The sequence below is a fragment of the Henckelia pumila genome, chromosome 4 (genome assembly GCF_033568475.1).
Source record: "Henckelia pumila isolate YLH828 chromosome 4, ASM3356847v2, whole genome shotgun sequence".
NCBI lineage: Eukaryota > Viridiplantae > Streptophyta > Magnoliopsida > Lamiales > Gesneriaceae > Henckelia > Henckelia pumila.
In genome coordinates, this window is record NC_133123.1 from 6,531,348 (window position 1) to 6,553,089 (window position 21,742).

Here is a 21,742-nt window from a genome sequence, read left to right on the forward strand (position 1 = left end):
CTAACAAATCTCGGATATCTTCGGAATTTATTCAAACTCGTCAGCATTTTGATTCTGGCAAGAAATTTCAATCCTATATATTGGCTCCGGGAATTTGTTTCCTGTTAAGTGAGACCTCATTAGCTGGTAATCACTCGTTTTACGATATAAATACAAGCAAAATCACCCCCCTCTGGTATACTTGGAACAAAGAGATCTACAATAAAAGCAGTGAGAAATATGGAGAATAAATTTGCAAAATGGGGTCTCAAGAACCAGAAAGAGGCTAAGGTTACCATTAGAGAAATTCTCGAAAAGATGAAGAAAGAACTGAAGAATGATGATGAAAGGCCGATGATCCATCTTGGCCATGGAGATCCCTCTGCATATTCTTCTTTCAGAACTACGCCTGTAGCCGAAGAAGCCGTCAACGGAGCCCTTCGATCTGCTAAATTTAACGGCTACGCGCCGGCTGCTGGCTTGCCTGAATCAAGGAGGTTCTTAAGTTCACACAGATTGATAGTTTTATTCTCTTGCATGGACTGAAAATGGTTGAACAATATCATTTTAAAAAAGAAAGATTAAAATGTTCTTGAAAATTTTCTGAAATACACTTGAATCATTGAAGAATGATGTAATGCCAAACTATTTTGAAAATGATAATCTCAACTTGTTTATTATATATGTGCTGCATGTTCATGCAACAGGGCAGTTGCAGAATTTTTATCAAAGGATCTTCCATATAATTTATCAGAAGAAGACATTTTCATCACTGCTGGTGCCGCTCATGCAATAGAACTCATCTTAACTGTCTTGGCTCAGCCCGGCGCCAACATCCTACTTCCCAGGCCTGGATATCCATCCTATGAAGCTCACTCCTCGTTTGTGGATCTTGAAGTCCGACATTTCGATCTCTTTCCGGAGAAAGACTGGGAGATCGATCTTGATGGTGTAGAAGCTCTGGCAGATGTTAACACTGTTGCCATGGTTGTCATCAACCCTGGGAATCCAAGTGGAAGTGTTTTCACATGGGAACATCTTCGAAAGGTAAAAGGTTTTTTGTACTTGTAATATTGGTGTTCGTTCTCATAGGCTCAATGGAGTGGAATTGCCATTAAGTTTAGTTTGATCAGCGCTCTCATCTGATATATCAGATTTTAGCAGTTCAATTTTGTATTTTTTGGTTGGCTGACTCTTGGAAATGTTGAATCCTTATATGAAAGATTGCGGAGACCGCAAAAAGGCTTGGGATCGTGCTGATCTCTGATGAAGTTTACTACGATCTTGTTTTCGGAGGCAACAAATTTGTGCCAATGGGAGTTTTTGGATCAGTCACCCCTGTTGTCAGTCTTGGAACAATGTCGAAAAGATGGCTGGTTCCGGGGTGGCGGCTTGGTTGGATAGCTCTCTCTGATCCGAATGGAATTCTTGAGAAATCTGGGGTAATTCATAGCTTTCCCCAACATTTCCCCCCCGCCATTTTTTTAAAATTTTAATGATTTCTAAGGGACACAGAAAACTACTTTCTAAAGATGTGATGAACACACAGAAACTTGATTATCTTTTGTGTAATCAGATAACAGAATGCATTAAGAACTACCGCAACATCTCGGCCGATTCTACAACTCTCATTCAGGTATGTGTATCATCTTTGGTGCTCTTTTATTTAGCATACCGATAGATTGACTGAAGTTATAATGTTAACATCAGATAGCAACAAGCTCTTGGTATAATTTCTTTTAAGGGCATTAATCTCATGAATTATGTATATTTAGGGAGCAATTCCTGAAATCCTGGAGAAAACACCAAAGGATTTCATATCAAACATCGTGGTTCTACTTAGAGAAGCCGCGGATGCATGCTGTTCACAGATTATGGAGATCCCTTTCCTTTATTTACCTCAAAAACCACAAGGAGCCATGTCTACAATGGTGAGAGACTGAGAGCTAGTATACTATACATACTGATTCTTCGTCGGATTTCATAAATATGTATGCATTGTTGTTTTGAATGAAGCTTGAACATGTTTTCGCAGGTGAAGTTAAATCTTGATATGCTGGAAGGCATAGAAGATGACATGGATTTCTGCTTTAAACTCGCTAAAGAGGAATCGGTTCTTATTCTTCCAGGTTATACACATACACATGCACACACTTTGAGTAGATGATGGATGATGTTTATATATAGGTGTTCCGTGTTTGGTGCATGCAGGGTCTGTTTTGGGACTCAAGAATTGGTTGAGAATAAGTTTTGCAGCAGATTTGGCTTCTTTGGAAGAGGGACTTCACAGAATCAAAGCTTTCTGTTGCAGGCATTCCAACATGATCATGTAGTTGTCCTAACATATTTGTTTGGTTGGAAACATTTTGAACTTGTTCACTTTTACTGCAAACTCTAAATTTATAGCTTCATTTAGAATCAAGACTTCAAACCATGTGTCCATACCAAAATTCTCAATCCAAATACAATCGTGTAGTGAATCTTGGATCTGATAAAAGATAAGTTTCATTTGTCTCCGACAATCATTTCTACAGTTTTACGAATTAAAAAAAAAATTCGCCGTTGATTTGTTTAGCATATATATCAACTTCAGCATGTTAGGTTATAAACCAAAAAGTGTTCCATAAAAACAAAATTGCCTAACCTAATGAGTTTATAAATCACTCTTTATTAGTTTTAATGTTGATGAGACATATTTGTAACGAAAATCTAAAGTAAATTAAAGATAGAGAATTTTCTGTCAAGATAGTACAACGCAGGACGAAGGAGGAGATGTGTTGAGCTCATGCTAGTATAATTGTACTACCTATGCTGAATCTAATGTCCAAAATTGATTTGAATGATGGGGTTCATAAAAAATATATAGACCCAAATATTACATTTATGTCAGCATCTCATCAACCGATGGGAGAGAGATTACATTGAAATAATCGGGGCGGACCCACCATGTACTATGCATAAAAAAATACATAGAATAATTTATCCTATTTTTGCAAATTAAATGAATCACCTCAAACCTAAATGAATCAACCGATGGGAAAGAGATTTGTGCACGGTTTAGGTTTAGGTTTAGGTTTAACGTGATTCATTTAATTTGCAAAAAAATAGGAGAAAATGATTCTATGTAATTTTTTTTTATGCATACTACATGGTGGTCCGCCCCGATTACTTCTATATGTAAATTGTAATAAACAAGGCACTAACCTCACTTTTTTTTTTTTTTTTTTACAGTAGTAATAACCTCACATTAATATAATGATTCACATGGAATCAAATCAACTTTTACAAATATTTCCGTAAATGGCGTTTAATCCATCAACACATTGTTAAAATATTATTACTTTTTTATACAAAAATTATTACTTTTCCATAATAATTGAAGAGAAATTTGCTAAAAGTCAATAAGAATTAACGGACTTGCCTCCCCGTTTCGTTACCGTTAAAGTGGTGTTACCCGCCGTTAATATTTCAAAATCTTCAACGGCTATTGTACCCTTTACGCCTTTCAATATAAAAAAAAAACTGTTGTCCCATCTCATCTCATCTCAAGAAAATCCACGAAACTTCGAAAACCCACAAAAATTTGCATCAAGCTATGGATTCCCCACCACCTTCTCAGCGATCGGAGCCCCGAAGTCGAACCAAATCCGCTTCAAGACTGTCAAAGCTCCGCCATTACAGCCACGAAGGAGCAGACATCCCACAGCTATCTTTAGAAATAGCCCCTTATTCACCAAAACCATCTAGTCCATCGCCTGCTTCCACCCTTTCTCCCAGGCCACCTTACACTCTACCGCTCCGCGAGCTCCTGATGATTTCTCCTTCGCCTACAAAAAGATCGAAAAAACGCCTTTCAGACAGGCTTGAAACGGCAGAAGATGCTTTTGTCGAGGCCAGCGGAGTTAGAAAAAGGTGCAAGAGTAAAAATGCTTTGTTGGGCTGTGCTGCATCTCCAAGGAGTACTCGGAAGTCGCGGAGACGATTGGAGCAAGAAATGAGAGAAGAGAGGGAGTTTGGCGTGGGTGAAGAAATTATGGCAAAGCCAAGAAAGAAGAGGCAGGGTGGCAGGGCTAGGAAGGAAAAATCAATATTAGTCCCTTCTGATTCTTCACCGAGTATGAAATATCATCTTTTTTTTTTTAACTGAGTAATTTTAAGTGTGGCTTAATCGATTGTCGATTGGTGAATCAGGAACAACTGACGGTGATGGGTGCAATCTTGATCGAATCGAGAAGCTTATAAGTGATTTGGTTATGTGGAAAGATGTCTCTAAATCAAGCCTTTGGTTCGGTTTTGGCTTCCTCTGTTTCCTGTCTTCTAGTTTTACAAAAGGTGTCAGCTTTAGGTATGTTATGTTCTTGTGTTCCCTATTTCTTATTCCAAAAAAAAAAAAAACCTACTCCACAAACATCGCTTAACGGCCGAATTCTTGTAGCATCTTCTCGTTCTTATCTCAAGTGGGACTTCTAATTTTGGGATTGTCATTCTTCTCAAATTCAATGCGCAAAAGGTATGGTTAAAGGAGCGATTTCGGAATCAAAATTATGCTTTTGTAGCATCTTTTTCTGTGTTGTTAATTGCTCTGCCTTTGCCGAGGATCTCGAAGGGATGCCAATGATACGAGGCGTGATTTCAAGTTGGAAGAAGAGGATATAGTGAAACTTGGCAGACTAATACTTCCAGCTGCAAATTATTCAATCTCAAAAACAAGAGAAGTGTTCTCAGGAGAACCAGCAATGACCCTCAAAGTGAGTTATCTCATGTTTTCAACTCTGTAAAATCAAATATTACGAGAATGTGTTAAATCACTTCATTTTTCTGCTAATTCAGGTTGTTCCTTTCTTGCTTGTGGGAGCTGAATATGGCCATCTCATTACCTTATGGAGATTATGTGCACTTAGTAAGCTCATTTAAAATTCGTTAACAAACCCGCAAATCACCTGAAATTCTTGATGAAAGGATAAATACCTCGACTGTGGTTCTTCTGATTCTTTCAGGTTTTTTCATTGGCTTCACTTGCCCAAAAATGTATTCCACTTACTCAACTGAATTATCCAAGAAAGGTTGGTAGTAAATCCTTTCTGGTGCATCTAATTAAGCTTGGGATGTTTTGTGCCAGAAAAGTGAGTAATTTTGAATGAACAGTTGAATATGTGAAATCTTGGGGGCTGGAAACATGGGGAGCTTGCACACACAAAAAGATCGTGGCAGCATCATTTGTGACTGCCTTTTGGAATCTCACAGCCATCAGAACTCGGATTTTCGCTGGTATTCCTTAGTGATTACTGAGGAAGTTAACTCAATTTTATAAACTTAGAGATTGCTGTAGTGTGTACATAACAATTGATTTTGTTTGGTTGGTTTTATGCAGCATTTCTGTGTCTCGTAATAATTAGATATCGGAGACAGAACATAGAAGTAAAGAATGAGGAAGATATAGGAGGAAAAAAACAGAAAAAGGATCACGAGCAGCAGCAGCAAAAGCAAACTCAGGCATTAGTTGCCATAGAAATCGATTCCAAGAAATGATTCATTTCTTGTGTTTCCAGTATGTGTTTCCCATGCTCATCGCGACACGATTGTAACTTCTAACATCACCAAATCACCCCCTTCAGGCAATAAATTCAATTTCTATTCAATTTTTTGTGTTGGCTCCAGTTTGCGATTCTGTACTCACTATAGTTTATACTTGTATTAGTTATATCGGTTTGCGGCATTATTCAGTTCTCTCGCACTGCAAATCCCTTCGCCGTACCATTGTTGTTCTTTCTTTAAAATATAAAGTTGCGGTTTGACTTAACCAGATTTTACTTGCATAACATATTGTTTTGTTCAAAAGAAGTGTTTTTTTTATCACATTTGGCGGACAAAAAATTATTACAAATCGACACGATATACTCTCATAACCACAAATAGTCAAGTACGCTCCAATTGACATGAATAATTGCTACATAAAAAAAAAGAGGTGGCGTCGATGACAATTTTTGACAAGGTTATCGAAACATGTTCCAAAAAAATAACGAAGCAAACATTACAGAGCTCTGTGAGAGGAATGAATGCTTGAGAAAACATCCAAATTATGCATCATCACTACCTGGCAAAATTAAAAGGATAAATTTCAGTGCTCGACCATTTAAGATCAAATTGCTTTTCGGCCAAAAGTGATGTACAGTACCAACCCATGACGAACAGGAGGCACACAAATTGTTTAAGTACAATGTTAACAGCATCTAAACTCAACTCGAATATTAGCAAGGCATAAAAAGTGAGGCTTCCACTCTGAATTATTAGAATTAGCAACCGAGAAAGGATGGAGGCACACAAATATGATATCTCCTATTCATTTGATACTTTAAACCGAACAATATGCACGATCAGTAAGGCTTATTATGCATTTCGCCTCGTATTTTTCACGAGGTCGGATTTCACAACAGAGGAATCAGCAACAGTTTAAATTGGTCGAGTGTGTTCTCCGGGACATAAATATTTGTTCAGATAAGACAATTTCAGGAAGAGACCTTGCTCGAGCCTTTGAAGGATGGGTACCGATCATAGATCATCATTGCAAGCTGATTAACACACGGAATATCAGTAAAATACTTCAAAATGGTAAATTTTGACAGCAATCACATCTCAAACAAAGATTCAAACAACTAACAGCAATTAAATCTCAAAGAAGGACGACTTAATAAAGCAATCATGCATGTGAATCTCGTCTTTCATGAGGGAATTTATTTAACATCCAAAAAGAAAAGAAAACGATGATACTCAAACTTTATCATGGGCAACGAGAATTCTATTAGTTTTCTAGGCTTGGACACAATATATTGTCCCTTCTTGGAGCCAATCAAACTTCTTCACTTTCCACAATTGGTGTTTGAAAGAAGATTGTAGTTTAAATATTTCCTTGCCTTCCAAAGTTCATCACACATCATCATTGCAAGCTGATTGAATAAAAATAAAATGTAAGTTTCAACCTTGATTGACTTCCCTTAAAAAGTTTTATCTGATGGCAATGATCCTACAGAAACATGTAGTCCTAATGCTATATACACAAACAAAAGTACTCCCAGCTCATAAGCAATCAAACATCTAACCCGAACTTAATTTGGAAATTCTGCATTGTTTAGAAGAGTGTAGAGACACAATTAGAAGAATTTGACAGCTGGAAAATCACCAAATGAAACAGATTATTACATTGGTAAAGAAATTCAACAATAGATTCATTCCATCTGAAGTAAGAAAGTTTAATTCATATCTGAATTCTGAAACAAGGAGAACAAGAGTTTTTTAAATTTAAAACATTGTCTAAAAAAGTTATGACAGAACGAAAACAAAAGCAATGATCTTTGCTTCTCCGTCTTCATCTAGTCTTGTCAAGGCCTACACATCAGGAAGATGAAGAAGGCATTTTTTTTATTCAAATGAAGAAATAGGCATTGGTAAACAGATATGTTAATGATCTTCACGCAAAATAAGAAAAAGAAAGAATAAGAAGCTGGATGTCATATATAATCATCATCATTTTTAGGTGCTCATCTCATCACCAGCGTGACGAAAGCATTAAAAGAGGAGGGAGGAGCAGGAGAATATAGAAGGGAATGCAGCCAACAACTTAACTAGCTTGAATTCTACAAATATGCATGGGCTTTATGATGTTTTGGGCAGTAGATGGACACAACTGAAAAATAAACTAACTTACCAGATACATGAAAGAAGGACAAGGGCAGCAAAAGGTAGCTCTACAGATCTTGCTAGATACCTAAATAAGGAACGAGAAGATGTTGGTCAGGCAACCTATTGGCATTTCATGATACTTAAGGAGCTGTGCATAGCGAAGCTGAAACCAAAATAAAGTAATATTTTGAAGAAACCCACCCATCAAAGTGGATGAACGAACTGAAAAATAAACCAACCAAGAGTTCAGGGTAAAGTTAAATGGTATGTAGTAACCCCAAAAAAACGGCTCGGGAGTTAAAGGGACTGTACAAGAAAAGCTGTCGCGGAACGGCACTAGGACATAATATTATTCCGTGCTTCCTTTGTTTAGGGTGAAAAAGCAAACCGAAGGACCAGGTACACAAGAACCGGAGACAAACTGACACCAACTTTAATACATTGCCCCCACACCGCCCTGCCCTGCCCCGCCCCATCCCAACCGCTACCTTCTACATTTCTCATATTAAATGTGAAAACGAATTAGATAGAAATGATCACTCTATTGTATCATATCGATTCGCAAATAATAGAAAAAAACCAGCTTGAGCATTTGTAAATCCATAAATGTGTACAGATTACAGAATGAAACAGCGAATGTTCATCACAAACACCACCAATTTTACGCACAGGACCAATAACAGCTTCAACAATGCACCACAGATTGAACAAAATACTTAAAAAAAAACTTTATGGCTAAGCATAGGCATGGACGGTGAGTTCAGATTAATTTTGCACTGAAATAAGAATAATTTAAGCATCAAACTATTAGAACGTTAACAAAAGCATAAAATTTAGTGAGAAGTACCTTCTGGAAGCCAACTGTATCCAACGCGAGAGGCGGTAAGCATCGAGGTCATAAGGGCCGAGGCCGTGGCAGTGTGGTATGGTTGCATCGATTCCAGGCACGCACTCATTTCAGAAGGGCACCTTTCGGAAATATTCATCCGAAATAATAAAATTAGAAATGTACTCAGTTATCGAGAATAATTTGCTTGTGTAGATATAGATGATTACCTAAAGATGCGGTGAGCAAGCGGGGCCCTGGACGGGAGAGCGAAAGGCGAGCGAGCAGATTTCGCTTGGGAGGCGAGTCTAGAGGTGGCGTTACGGAGGGATGAGGACCGGAATATGGATCTAGCGGCAGTTGATGCGGCGGCGATGGCCATTTCCTTTGAGCAAATCGTAAATTTGGCTCAAAAAATGGGCAACTGTAGCTGGGCTAAAACCCTCGACACAGGGTTTTGTCTTTCGATGCATACGGGAAAATTACATTTTGGTACTTGTATTTTCATATCAAAATATTTTTTATCCCTAAATATTTCAAAACAATATTTTTTGTCTTTAAATTTTGAAAATTGCAATATAATTAGTCTTTATCATATATTTTATGGTTAAATATATTTTTGTGAACATTATAAGACAAAAAATGGATAGAACTAATAATAAAATATTATGAAAAGACAAAACATAAAAATATTAAATGAAACTCTCATTTTTTTAATATTTTATGTTTTATTTTATATTAAAATTGAAAAAAATTAATTTTAAAACTAAAATAAAAAATAGAATTTCAAGATTAATTTTTGTACTCTATCAAATTTTTTATTATTTGTAATTTATTATTAATGTTTAATATTTAAAAACGTAATTATATATATGATATATTTATATTTGATATCTTAAAAAATTTAAATTTTATTTAGTTCGTATCTTATTTTTAAATAAAACTAAATAATTAATTATATTTGATATCAAATCTAGCTTTTTAGTATCAAAGATATTGAATAAATTTTATTTTAAGAAATTATTAAAAAAACACATTAAGATATGTACATATTAGAATATTTATATGATTTTTTTATTTTGAAAATATATTCGACTGGTGTTTATGTACAAACTCAATATACTTAAGTAATTTTTTTTGTTTAAATAAAAAACTGCAATAAATTTTATTGACATAATAACATTATAAAAAAAAATACTAATAAGCATGTTTGTGTCGTATGTATGTGATTATTTATGCTCTTTATTTTTTCATATTTTTTAATTCAATTTTTGTCAATACAGTTTAAAAAATATCATAAATTACTCTCAAAAAATATATTTAACTACAAAATATATGATAAGGACTAATTGTGTTGCAATTTTCAAACTTTAATGATAAAAAATGATGTTTTAAAATGTTTAGGGTCCAAAATATTTTGATATAAAACTATAAGGACTAAAATGTATTTTTCTTACAATATATAGGGTACTACTTTTTAATGTTTTATATATAAAAAAAATTGAGCTCCATCTTAATTCTTAACGCTAATAATAAATTTAATTTGATTCATACTTTACTTTTTATGAAATTTATTTATTTATATTTACATCATTCATTTAATGTGGGGTGTATCATGCTTCGTCAATTTTTCTAAAGAGGGCGAAAAACCTATTTAAAAAAAATGCTGAAGCCAATGTTATTTTAAAAACTACCAAAAAAACCCTGAAATGGTTGGAAAATAGTATTATTATTTGAAGAGCGCAAAAAATCTCAGTTTTTTTTAAAAATAAACCACCAAATTTATTTGTAAATACATATCGAGGGAGGTATTTTTTTTAAAGGAATGTTTTAATCAAAAATTATTTTGCTACCAACCGTTCATTTGTCACTTTTTGAATAACATAAAAGCGAAAAAATCAACGAAGAAAAAAAAAGAAGTTAGTTTCGTGAATTTAGTTCACCGGACTTGATACAAATGTGGACAATTACACCTTAGGAAGAAGAAAGCATCTTATAATAATTATTTTGGTATGAGCAATTCAAAATTACATTTAAGGGCTTTATATTCTTAATCCTATTTTTTATAATTAATACAAATTGATTCAATTTTTTTTTTTTATAAAAACAATTGAATCCAATTTAAATTTAAAAAATATTATATTAACAACAAAAAATATGATGATCGAATCGTTAGTATATGTAAAAGAAGAGCTCATATCGAAAATTTAATCCCCAAATTATTGGTTGTTTCAGTTAGCACCTTAAACAGATGATAAATTTAAAAGTGACCGTGCTGTCTTACACAAATGATGGTCGCATATTTTCTTTGAGAGTCAAATATGCAAAAAAAAACATCACTGCAGTAATAAACATTACCGTGGTAATTGGGCCTTGGTATTTGCTGCAAAATGGTGTCTTTCAATCACTTGTCTTTAGACAAGTGTGTTAATATTTTTAACATCTCTGTGTACACAGATATCAATGGAAGCAGTACATGAGTGAACAAGGATCAAGAGCATCAGATCAAATATAATTGAACACAATTTATTCAACTTGTTGAATGATTCTTCTTTTGCGCAATGGCACTTGGACTATACTTCCTGGGGCACTATGAGCTCTTCTCCTCTCTGCCTTCCTTCTTTCAGCATCAGCCACGAAACGTCTCAGAGAAGATGCTTTATAGATTGCCTTTGGCAAATGCCTGTGCCTGTAAGTTCACATTACAGAAGGAACCAATGTTCAGGAAAACGTTTCGCCACATGAGAAGAATGTAACATGCAACTTTGTGTAGGGAGCCAACTTCATTCGAAGGTGGTTAATTCCAAATATTAATAGGAACCTGATTATGAATCAGAGATTTAGGGTAATAGATAATTCCTCAAAATGGGAAAGAAAAAATGTTCTTAAATGCAGTACAACTTGACCGAACACACTTGCTGCATGCTTGTTGTACAGTCAGAGTTTAGGACCAGAAGATTGCACTTGAGCAGTCTCAGAAGATGGGCAAAATATAGCAACCATCCTCCGATTTAAAATAAGAGAATTTTCATCCAGATGTACACAAAAAGTAAAAACACAGCCTTCCAGATAATCCAAACCAATTGGTTTACCTGACAATGCGCTTAACCTCTGGAAGATGCTTGTATCGATTCTTGACAGCTTCCAAATATTCATGTTTTTTACGTTCTCTTGGTAAAAGCTGAAAAAATAGCAATGTCTACGTCATGCTGATGACGATGGAATGAAATATTTGGTAAGATGTATCGACTTAAAAACTTCAATAAATCACACCCATGACCCAACTATAACACACTGAAAGAACCAGCTTGCTCTCTTGAACTGGACATTTGAATGTCATATACCCGTTCACGAACAAACATAACTACTTCATATAGAAACATAAAGGACATAAGATACACACCACTAAACTTTAGAGTCAAGAAGGCCAACCAGGCATCCACCAAACACAAGAGAAGGAAAGAAGAGGAAAGGTAAAAGAAACTCTCACGCCCAGAAACTCTTATCCCACAATCACTTGACCACGGATATTTAGATGAAAAATACACAAATTAAGATAAAAAAGGGCAAGATTCATACAACTCCTAATTGCTCAGATGCTTTAGCTTTCCACAGACGGAGGTTTGTATCATCACTTCCAGATATCACATAACTTGCATCACAACTGAACTTGACACAGAAGACCCTGCAAAGGTTCAACCAATTAAAAAAAATACGTACAATTTAATTCTTGTGACCGACATTACTGATATCAAAGTCACCATTCACCAACATTGCTACATTTAATGATATAAGGTTTAAATAATGAAACTTCAATGGCATAAGTTACAATAATATATGCGCAATTTTTGTATATAAAGTCACCAACATTGCTACATTAAATGTTATAGGGTTTAAGTTAAATATAAAACTTCAATGGTGTAAGTTACAATGATATATACACGTTGATAGGAACACAAATATCTGAAAGCTCAAGAAATGAAAAAACCTTTGCATTCTCTTGGTATGATAAATTTCACGACTGTGGCCACCATTATACTGGAATATCCTAACCTGCGAAAGATAAAATATAGCCAGAACTTAGATCTTTATTGGCAACTGATAGCTTCTGAAAGTTGCAACACCTCTGATCCTTCCCCATCCTACTTGCACATGGAAGCATCAATTTTTCCCCAAGACAACAAAACATCAAAAGAACAAAAAAAAAAAACAGATTAAAGAGAACTCACAGTTCTATCGTAAGATCCAGTAACAAATTCACGACCAGTTGGCGAGTAATCAATATCCATTCTGCAAAGGTTTGATCTTGGTAAATCATAAGATGTCTACTAAATAACATAGAAAGAATAAGCATGCACTTAGATTATTTAAAAGCAGTAACTTCAGTCTTACACGGCAGAGACATGATCTTTGTGTACACATCTAGCTTCATCCAATTTTCGAGCATCATAGCTGTAACAATTGCAATCTTCATTTGCCTGCATTACTATGAGATGTTAATTAACTAACATGATGATCGAGCGTCTGAATTACAATGGAAAACCTAGTTCGTATGATTTCTATCTCGAGTGCACACCACGTATTTAAATAAATCTCCAAAAACCACAGCAAGAAAAAATTCAGTAAAACATATACTTTTCAGCACTTCAAAAAGTTTTAAAGCTGCCTTAAAATTCAATCGAAAGGCTAAAACATGGGACGAGAGACGAAAACTACAGATGAAAGTCACTAGTATACTACGGGCAACAAAAAACACTGAATAAGAGACCAACGCCAGAAAATGTACTATCCAAATGCATATAGCAACATCAGATGACTAAAAGAGTAGTTGATGGATATGGCGAGACAATTTTAAATGAGTACTATTAGTATCATCCATTCAGAAATTCGGGCAGAAGAATTTGCTACATCTGGGAAGAACATTTTTTTTCCAAATATTTGATTAATCATTCAAGATACATAATTAAAACGAGAAATCAGAGTTCCAATGATGGCTTACAGCTGTAAAATTCATTGGTTCCATCGGATTCCATGCTATTGAATTAGTTTTTGTCTGTGGAAAAGAAAAAGAAAGAATGTTAACCCCAGAAGAAATGAATTAAACAATGTAAACAAAAATAAAATTTCAACACAAGGCATGCATGCATCAAAGTAAATACCCAACAGCTTCCATGACAAGTAAAGGTAAGTGTGAAAATTAATCAATAAAAGAAAATTTTTGAAATTAGAAAAAATAGCCTTCTTCTCTTGGCTTCTATAACACTCGAGTATTCTTCCATTACCATTTGAAACTCCACTGAAGAAGCAACTTTTAAAACACAATCAATTATTTGAGTGCACATGGCAAGGCCCAGTTATTAAGTTATGACTAAAATTTCGAAGCCACTGGATATTTCATCTTGGTTTTCAATTATAAGACAATATGTATTGAATGTAGCACAATTTTGTTCTCCTAGCTCAATTCAGTTTGGAATGTCCAAAACAGCACTCACTCTCATTCCTCCCATAGTTTTTACTTTCCAAAAAGGCTCTAATTAGAGCACATAAGTTGCATAAAATACCCAATTCTTCAACCTGACATAGTTCTGCAGGTCAATTCGAACGCACCACAGATCACGAATTTCACCCATCTATCATCTTAAACCTGAGAAGCAACTCTCACCAACGTACAACTTGTTTTGTTCATGTACCTTAACTGATAGCATTCTTTGTAGACTAACTTCCAAATACAAACACAGCCAAGTCAAAGACATCGATATCAATAATTCCTAATCAAAACTCCTAAAACCTAGAACCTGATGACACATCAATGACCGAGCTCAAAAGTAATATAAACTTCAGAAAATATTCGACCAGAAAATGTCTTTCATAAAATAGAAGGTTTCTTAATAAGTAAGAAAATGGGATGACTCACCCTCATGATTATCTTTCTCGCTGGAGATGACAATCGTAAATCAAATATTGTAATGCTTCGGTCACTGCAAACATGAGAGTCAGGACAAGAAAGGTGTAAGAAAAAAGATATAGCAATCACCTAACACATGCTGATAAAATAGCAGCACTTGTAAACATGTTAAAAAAAAACTCAAATTCATCAATCCACCAATGCAACTACATTCTCAAATCTCAATGCATGAAACAATAACAGGAAATATTAAGTCAATTTCTGTAACAACAGACCTGCCCGATGTCGCCAATATATTCGGTTCTCCGGGATTAAATCGCACAGATATAGATGTATGTTTGCCCCATTCAAAACTGTTGACAGGCTGAGACCTGAATGTAGAGGGAGCATAAAACTTTAGATACCTTAACATCTCCACAGTCTACTGACAAAGTAGAAATACAATCTTAATCAAACCTGTTGTGGTCCCATATGTCCACTTGAGCTCCAGCAGTAGCAAACAGATCACCATTCGATTGGTGATCAACAGCCCTGAGTAAAAAGTATGAGGGAAAAAATTCACAACGGAATTGAACCAAGCATCACAGAAAAATACAGAAATCCATGTCATCGATAATGATTAGGGGAAGTATGTAGGACAATGTTTAAGAGAAAAAAAAGCTCTAAAGAATCTTACCAGAAAGCATTTTTCCAAACATAGACCGCCAGTGGCTCCTGGAGAACCCAAATTTTATTCAGACAAATAGAATACTATGCAATAATTAATTAGGTGAAATGAAGAATCGCTAACCTTGGCTTCACTATTGAATATGTTACCAAAGTCCATAAGCGAAGGAATGGGAACATTCCAGAGCCTGATACTGAAACGTAAATATAGAGTGAAGAGCATATAAAATAATGCCGACCACACAATGCAAATATGGCACAGAATACAAATTCAGCTCCAAAATCAAAAGGAAAATTTTGGCCTTACGTGGAATCTGTTCCACACGATACAAGAACACGACCATCTGTAGACACCGTCAAACCCTTTACTGCACCTTGATGCCCAGGAAACTGACAAACTGTCCGCCTAATTGTCAAAGGAGTATAACATAATCAGAACAAGCACTGTTGGAAATGGAATGTAACAAGTCTGCAACTGAATTTAGAAATAAATTTTATTTTTTACTTTTCTCCTCAAATTTTCTAGTATATTGAAAGTTGCCAGCTTTTTCATTAGAAAAAGGGATACATCTCACAGGCAAAAACTTATTACAGTCAACGCAAAATCTTAGAACACAAATTTAAAACCGCTTGCATTACCTGGTGGCCAAATCCCAAAGACGAATATCTGCAAATGTGACAAATGGAATCAGCTTTAAGCTTCAATAAACAGCATGCATAAAATAGAACGAGCTCTTAGCTTTCAGACGTCTAAAAGTTGGCATATCATATGGCCCTGTGGGTCTAGTGAACAATTGTTTTCAAACCCAAAAAATGTGCAACCAGTGAGGCTCATCTCAAGGAGTAGCTCTTTAGTGAAGATGCCTTTGACCATGAAGCACTGCCACTGGCAAGCATTATAGACTAGGGACATTATTAGGACTTGTGAATCCAATAATGTAGATAAATGTTTTTGCTCGTAAATCGAAATTTGCTTTATTATTGCTCAAAACATTGTAAATTACAAATTTACATATTGGATCTGTTAGGAACAAAGAAAGTGCAGTCCATTTAAAGAAGCATAGAGGAAGAAAGGCAGTAGAAGCAGAAGTCAAGCAGATAAAAACAAGAACATCACTTCGGCACTTCCTAAACTGAACATGAGGAAAAAGGTAAAGAGACAGAATCACTTGGCCATAATAATAAATTAATTAAATAAATATAATTTCAGTTTCAGTTTCAGTTTCAGTTTCAGTTTGTGCCTGTGTTAGGAATGAATCAGATGATTGTTCAAGTATTTTTTCTATTTAACAAATTCCATTGCTTTCTATATAGCATTATAATTGCTTCTTCGTCTAGTCAACGTTTTGATCCATCATGTAAGAGCAGTTACAACCCAAGTACCTATTGCATATCAACATTAGGTTCTTACAACTTCCCACAATCCGGACCAAGATAAAGAAGCTGAAGAAGCCAAATCAAACAATTATACCTCCATCCATAGAACCGGAAAATATCCCCTTTAAATGATTGGGATTCTTGGCCATAGATGAAACCGCATCAATGTGCCCATCCATTGCCCCAATAAACGGACGAGCAAATATCTACCACAACAAAAACACGAAGCAAATCTTTAACAACCACTTGAAATCAACTAAGAATGACAAAATAGACCTCATACAATTAGCCAAGGATGACAAAATAACATAACACATATCAAAATGATAACATCAGTCGTCATAAGAAAATGGAACCTTATCTAATTTAGCAGCATTAAGAGCTCGAACATACTCGACTGATTTCTCTTGGGATCTGAGATTGGGATCGTAATTTCGAAACACCCTCTACAAATAAAAGAAAATCCAAAAATTAACTTTCCAAACTAAGAAGCTGACAATCCAGCTGGTTTTCAGCAAAACACCACCGCATTAAGAAGATGAATAGTTCGTAATACCTGCAGGTCTTGGCTTCGTTCGCGGGTGAATTCTTCCGTAGAACGGGAAATCACTTTCACCTTCATCGCACGTGAATGCGCACCGTTCACTTCGATGAAGATGAATTAAAACCCTAGAGAGAGACTAAAACCCCCGAGACCGTAGAAAAAGCGTGTTAAATAATAATAATAATAATAAAGGAACAAAAATCGGGTTCCCAGTTCTACTGAAACGAGTTTATGGGACATTACAAACCAGTCCCTGGAGTATTCCAACTCTTTGAAATATACCCCATACATTTCAAAAGTTGATATTCACCTCCCTCTAAAGTCTAAAGTCTAAAGTCTAAACTGTATACCCTCAAAATTTTTATTTTACGTGAAAATAAAACAAAAAAAATTTATCGTACGAACTACGATAATTTCAATAATTATTTTTTTTTTCAATGGATAATTGCCGCTTACAAAATTACAAAACACTAATGATAATAATCGTGATAGTAATAAAATATAGACTTTTTTGTGAGACGATCTCCCGAATATCCGTTTTACAAAATTATATATGAGATAATCTGATAAAAAAATTTTTGTACGTATAATAATTCGATGCGTAAATCGACTGAGAAGGTATATCATTTGTTGGTAAGCATATAAGAAGATAAAATAAAAAGGCCTCGAGTATCACCGCATATTTTCTGTAACAAAATAAAAAAAAAAACAATACAGTATGATTTAAAAAAGAAAAAACTTAAGAATAGGAAAAACGAGCTTTTCAATGGCATACAATTTGTCTTCTCATCGAAAATGTATATGAATTTAATAAACTTGATTGTTATACTAAATTTATCATTCTTATGTGTGGGACGAAAAAAAATTTATCGGCAACGGAGATGTATTTTCAAAATTAACCATAGAATGTCCCGGCCCACTGTTCGACTAACCATAAGCTTTTTAAGTATTTATTCCAGAACAACTTTCATTCCCACAAAGGAATGAGCTAATGTCACTCTTTTGGAGCCAATCATTTCAACACCTCACCGAGTAAATTAACAGGGAATCGGCACGAGAAAACGATGTGCAGAAAGATTTCCATTCTACCACAGTAGAAAATTTTCATAAAAAAAATCGTTTGTTGTTGTTAATGGCGTGACAAAATCAAAGAACGAAACAGCCAGTTAAGCACAAGATGGTGGAATCTTTGATATCCCTTCACGTTGCAACTCGATCAGTACGCCATCAATTGAGGGGGGCTTCAGTCCAAGTGGTAGAGGAAGCCACGGCTTTGATAAAACATCACCAATGATTGCATCTATATTCTCCTTTGGCTGATCAAACATTGAATGATGAGTGAAGTTAGGGGGAGAAAAGAGAGTAATGTTTTTAAGCCAGATTTTTAGTTATCATAATTAAAGAGTTCGACGAAAATCGGTTGCTTTTTGTATGGTGCAAGCTCCACAGGAATGGGGTCTCTCAAAACTGTATATCCAAGAATAGAATTATCTTACGACAAGCATTTTTCACGCATGGTTTCATGCATTTATGTCCTCTTCTTTTGGTATGTAGCATCATTTGAAATTTAGGTTTTATTTCGCAATCTACAGTGCACATCCCACCATAGAAACCAAAGTGCAACAGTGAACTGCATTTCTAAAAGAGACTCTATAACCTTATTCATTGTATACGTAGATAAACACGAAAAGGAAATCTTACCGGATGAAAGTCACATGGTGGTTCAGGCAGTGTTCGTCCAGGGGGTATAGTAGGCACACCAACAACAGGGTCCACTCTGTACATGCCCGTAGGTGGTATGCCTTGTACAGCATGAGAGGGAAATGTCTGCATGATTGTTATGTGTTTGTAGATTTGAGTCCGTGAATTCTTTGTAAGAAAACAAAAGAATATGAACTAAACAGCAATCTGAATGGTGAGATATTGCAAATACCGTAGGTGTAAAAGGCGTTGTAAAGCAAGGCATTCCGGGTGCCGGAACCTACGTAAATGACACATGCCATTAAAGGTGAGAAAGTTACGAAGTCAAATTTGTGTATTGAGTACACTTACATTGTGGTGGTGCAAATACCAAAAATTAGGGTCGCCAGATACTGATGGTGGCGAAGGATGACCTGAGGCCCAAACAGGTGAGGGAGATGGTGAAGGGGCTTGGTGGTAAGGCCACAAGTGCATAAATGATTGGTCGGCAGATGGATGACCCCATACATGTAAGGGTTTATAATGAGGAAATGTTGTCACCGGGGGGAAGCCAATGGTAGGTACAGCCCAAGATTTTGCATCTGGCCTGCCTGCCCCACCATGCCTCCTCCGGCTCCAGCTTGCAGCCTCTGCTTCTCGAGCAATCACATGTTTCTGGTGTGATCGATATTTCTGCTAACAGGAAAAACACATACAAGCCTGTTGAAGCTTATTAGCTGTGAAAAAAGAACAGCATGCATCAATAAGAATATCAAGGACTGTCCATGTCACTAAATTCTTTTTCAAACATTATTTTCTGATGTCAAGACAATTTTAACACATTTTGGGACAACATTTGGCGATGTTAAAATCCGACAATAGCAGAAAACTTTAAAGTTATGGATTGAAGTACTTATTTCGCAACAAAAAAAAAACACTATGGGGGTCAAGAAGTTTGTCATTTCAGAGAGAAGAGACAAGTGATAGCTGGAAGATAATGAAATAAATGATAAATTAAGAAACACATTAGAATATCCTAAGAAATGTGCGTACTTGTAGATGGCTAGCAACATTATGGCGAGTAAGACAATCAATTCCCATGAGCTCCAAAATCCTTGAAGGCACAGCCTTGTCCAAACCCAGCTGTTCCACTGCCTGCACAAACTTTTTGTGCAGCTCAGGCGTCCAATCAACCTGCATACCCAATTATGCAATCACTAATATTTTCTTCAAATCTTCAATGTAAATAAGCTCATTTAAATTCATAGAACTCTAAGAAGCACTAAACTTCAAAATCAAAATTTACTTAAAGTTCATAAACAAATTTTTAAGCAATGACTACGGAACATAACTGCACAATTCAAGCTGGTTTTACAAATTGCATTTTACTTACCTTAACTTTCTTCCTGCCTACAGGATTTTTCAAGTGACCAGAAGATTTACTTCCTTTCTCGGCTTCTCCAAAAGATGGATTAACAACAAATGTTCCTTCACTGTTAATCACAGTTTCCTCTCCCTGAATCAAGCTTGATCCTGAACACTGGTTAGAGGCTGAGGTTGAAACAGAGGCTGCCTTTACTTCTAATTTGTTTGAATTACTTTCTTCAGATATTTTATCATCAGATACTGACGTACTAACACGAGTAATTATTTCTGGTTTCTCATCGGCACAAGCTGAGGTTTCAGCAATAGCTTTTGATTCCATCTCCACATCCAGCTAGTCATCCCAATCCGCACGAAAAGATCATCGAATAACAATGTCAGATGCGGCACTAAATATCAGAAAATGGTGATGAACAAGAATGAGTGAAATTGATGCGACTCGGCACTTTTGCTCACATTACAATTATATACCATCAGTTAAAAGGAATAAAATTACCAGTTTATAGACGCAACTAATCTCCAGTTCAATAAAACACTTACTGATCGTTATCAGGCTTAACATCTAGTGTTCTTCTCCACCTCAATATTTTTGTTAGCTATAGCCACTAATTTTTTTTATATATTTTCGTAGAGGTAGCTACTTCCGAAAAATAATGGGAAAAAAATGCTGCGACAAACACTCAGAGGATCAAACCACATGCTTTGAAGTTTTGCCTTTAAAATGTAGGTTCGGTTGGATCCGGATCCGGATCCGGATCCAAACAAACAAATTTAGCTACTTTAGGGAAGTAAAATGAAATACTATTACTGAACACTTCTATATTTGCTCATTGTAACTTGGCAAAAGCAGATAAATTTAAACGGCAAATCTTACCTCATGCTCTAAGATAGAACTTTCTGCAAAACAGGATCATGTTCCTGTAATCTCTCCACGATCAGCAGCTGCTTCTAGACCAAGTCTCCTTCCATCTAAAACACGAAATAACAGGCAAAAGGAATTACACAATAACCAAAACCACCAGTTACTCCAAAAGTGCAGTCACGATAGAAATATATATATATATATATATATATAATCCAATCCACTTCGGAATGAGTACTCCCACACCATTGTAAAGCAAGAAATTTGAACCGTGACTTACGAGATCTCATCATTTCTACTCGCCAGCGGCATGTAGAACGAAGGCATACGCCCAACCAAATAGAGGTTAGCAGAGATTTTCGAGCCAAATTTACAACGAAAACACACAATCTCGAAACACTGATTGTTGAGGAGCAGTGAGTGCTTCGCGAACCCTAAAATCGTCGCCTCTCCGGAGAGAAAACAGCTCCAAAAATCAAAATCTCTCCGATCAAACAATCATTAATGAGTTATGAATAGGCGGTGAGTGCGCCAGTGGAGTGTGTTGAAAAGCTTGTGATCATGAATTAATATTATTATAATAATATTAATGTATTTAACCTGGAGACTCTGCAGAACAGCAGACAGGATAAAAAGTTGCTTTACGATTAATAATTGAGTCGATAAATTATTTCAATTTTGATTTCCATAATTTTTAGACACATTGACGAGTATGTATGAATAAATTCCGTGATATTATTTATATATTCATTGAGATAATACTAAAGAAAAATAAAACGTAGAAATTTTAAAATATGAATGCAATTTTCTTGACTTCATATTTTGTATTTAGTATATCAAATA

General features: G+C 35.5%; 5 protein-coding genes across 16 annotated transcripts; 2 read left to right on the plus strand and 3 right to left on the minus strand.

Annotated features, from left to right (window-relative positions):
* The first annotated feature begins 219 nt into the window (after nt 1–219).
* LOC140866240 (nicotianamine aminotransferase 1-like) lies at nt 220–2,396 on the plus strand. 2 transcript variants are annotated; one of them, XM_073271185.1, is made up of 7 exons: nt 220–476; nt 687–1,026; nt 1,203–1,421; nt 1,556–1,615; nt 1,755–1,910; nt 2,015–2,108; nt 2,191–2,396. In XM_073271185.1, exons 1-7 carry the CDS (start codon nt 220–222, stop codon nt 2,310–2,312), a joined length of 1,248 nt encoding a protein of 415 aa, XP_073127286.1. In that variant the 3' UTR covers nt 2,313–2,396. The 2 variants fall into 2 exon arrangements, with proteins under 2 accessions (XP_073127286.1, XP_073127287.1); XM_073271186.1 differs by having other exon boundaries at nt 298–476; nt 2,015–2,092; nt 2,191–2,354.
* Nucleotides 2,397–3,574: 1,178 nt separating this feature from the next.
* LOC140866922 (reticulon-like protein B17) lies at nt 3,575–5,574 on the plus strand. Its single transcript, XM_073271986.1, has 8 exons — nt 3,575–4,094; nt 4,171–4,324; nt 4,415–4,489; nt 4,586–4,727; nt 4,810–4,879; nt 4,977–5,042; nt 5,125–5,247; nt 5,351–5,574. The coding sequence occupies exons 1-8, from the start codon at nt 3,575–3,577 to the stop codon at nt 5,506–5,508; spliced, it is 1,308 nt and encodes a 435-aa protein (XP_073128087.1). The 3' UTR covers nt 5,509–5,574.
* A 282-nt stretch (nt 5,575–5,856) lies between these two features.
* On the minus strand, nt 5,857–8,933 carry LOC140864065 (protein NUCLEAR FUSION DEFECTIVE 6, mitochondrial-like). Of its 10 annotated transcripts, XR_012144106.1 has the most exons (5): nt 8,713–8,933; nt 8,504–8,625; nt 7,682–7,741; nt 6,498–6,548; nt 5,857–6,073 (listed from the first exon to the last, which is right to left on the minus strand). XR_012144106.1 is itself a non-coding variant. In XM_073267968.1 (4 exons), exons 1-3 carry the CDS (start codon nt 8,862–8,864, stop codon nt 6,529–6,531), a joined length of 294 nt encoding a protein of 97 aa, XP_073124069.1. In that variant the 5' UTR covers nt 8,865–8,933; the 3' UTR covers nt 5,858–6,073; nt 6,498–6,528. The 10 variants fall into 10 exon arrangements, 5 of the variants coding, with proteins under 5 accessions (XP_073124069.1, XP_073124072.1, XP_073124068.1 ...); XM_073267968.1 differs by lacking the exon at nt 7,682–7,741 and having other exon boundaries at nt 5,858–6,073; XR_012144103.1 differs by lacking the exon at nt 6,498–6,548 and having other exon boundaries at nt 5,859–6,073.
* A 1,897-nt stretch (nt 8,934–10,830) lies between these two features.
* LOC140864390 (uncharacterized) lies at nt 10,831–17,127 on the minus strand. The gene is made up of 17 exons (XM_073268547.1): nt 16,987–17,127; nt 16,787–16,876; nt 16,525–16,636; nt 15,693–15,720; nt 15,361–15,459; nt 15,178–15,247; nt 15,064–15,101; nt 14,844–14,918; nt 14,663–14,758; nt 14,397–14,460; nt 13,482–13,535; nt 12,875–12,960; nt 12,712–12,772; nt 12,471–12,535; nt 12,062–12,167; nt 11,575–11,663; nt 10,831–11,171 (listed from the first exon to the last, which is right to left on the minus strand). The coding sequence occupies exons 1-17, from the start codon at nt 17,050–17,052 to the stop codon at nt 11,009–11,011; spliced, it is 1,362 nt and encodes a 453-aa protein (XP_073124648.1). The 5' UTR covers nt 17,053–17,127; the 3' UTR covers nt 10,831–11,008.
* Nucleotides 17,128–17,831: 704 nt separating this feature from the next.
* LOC140894689 (probable transcription factor GLK1) lies at nt 17,832–21,467 on the minus strand. 2 transcript variants are annotated; one of them, XM_073303262.1, is made up of 8 exons: nt 21,180–21,467; nt 20,912–21,006; nt 20,048–20,371; nt 19,708–19,848; nt 19,027–19,350; nt 18,908–18,955; nt 18,676–18,801; nt 17,832–18,290 (listed from the first exon to the last, which is right to left on the minus strand). In XM_073303262.1, the coding sequence occupies exons 3-8, from the start codon at nt 20,357–20,359 to the stop codon at nt 18,141–18,143; spliced, it is 1,101 nt and encodes a 366-aa protein (XP_073159363.1). In that variant the 5' UTR covers nt 20,360–20,371; nt 20,912–21,006; nt 21,180–21,467; the 3' UTR covers nt 17,832–18,140. The 2 variants fall into 2 exon arrangements, with proteins under 2 accessions (XP_073159363.1, XP_073159364.1); XM_073303263.1 differs by having other exon boundaries at nt 17,835–18,290; nt 19,027–19,347.
* Between the last annotated feature and the right edge of the window lie 275 nt (nt 21,468–21,742).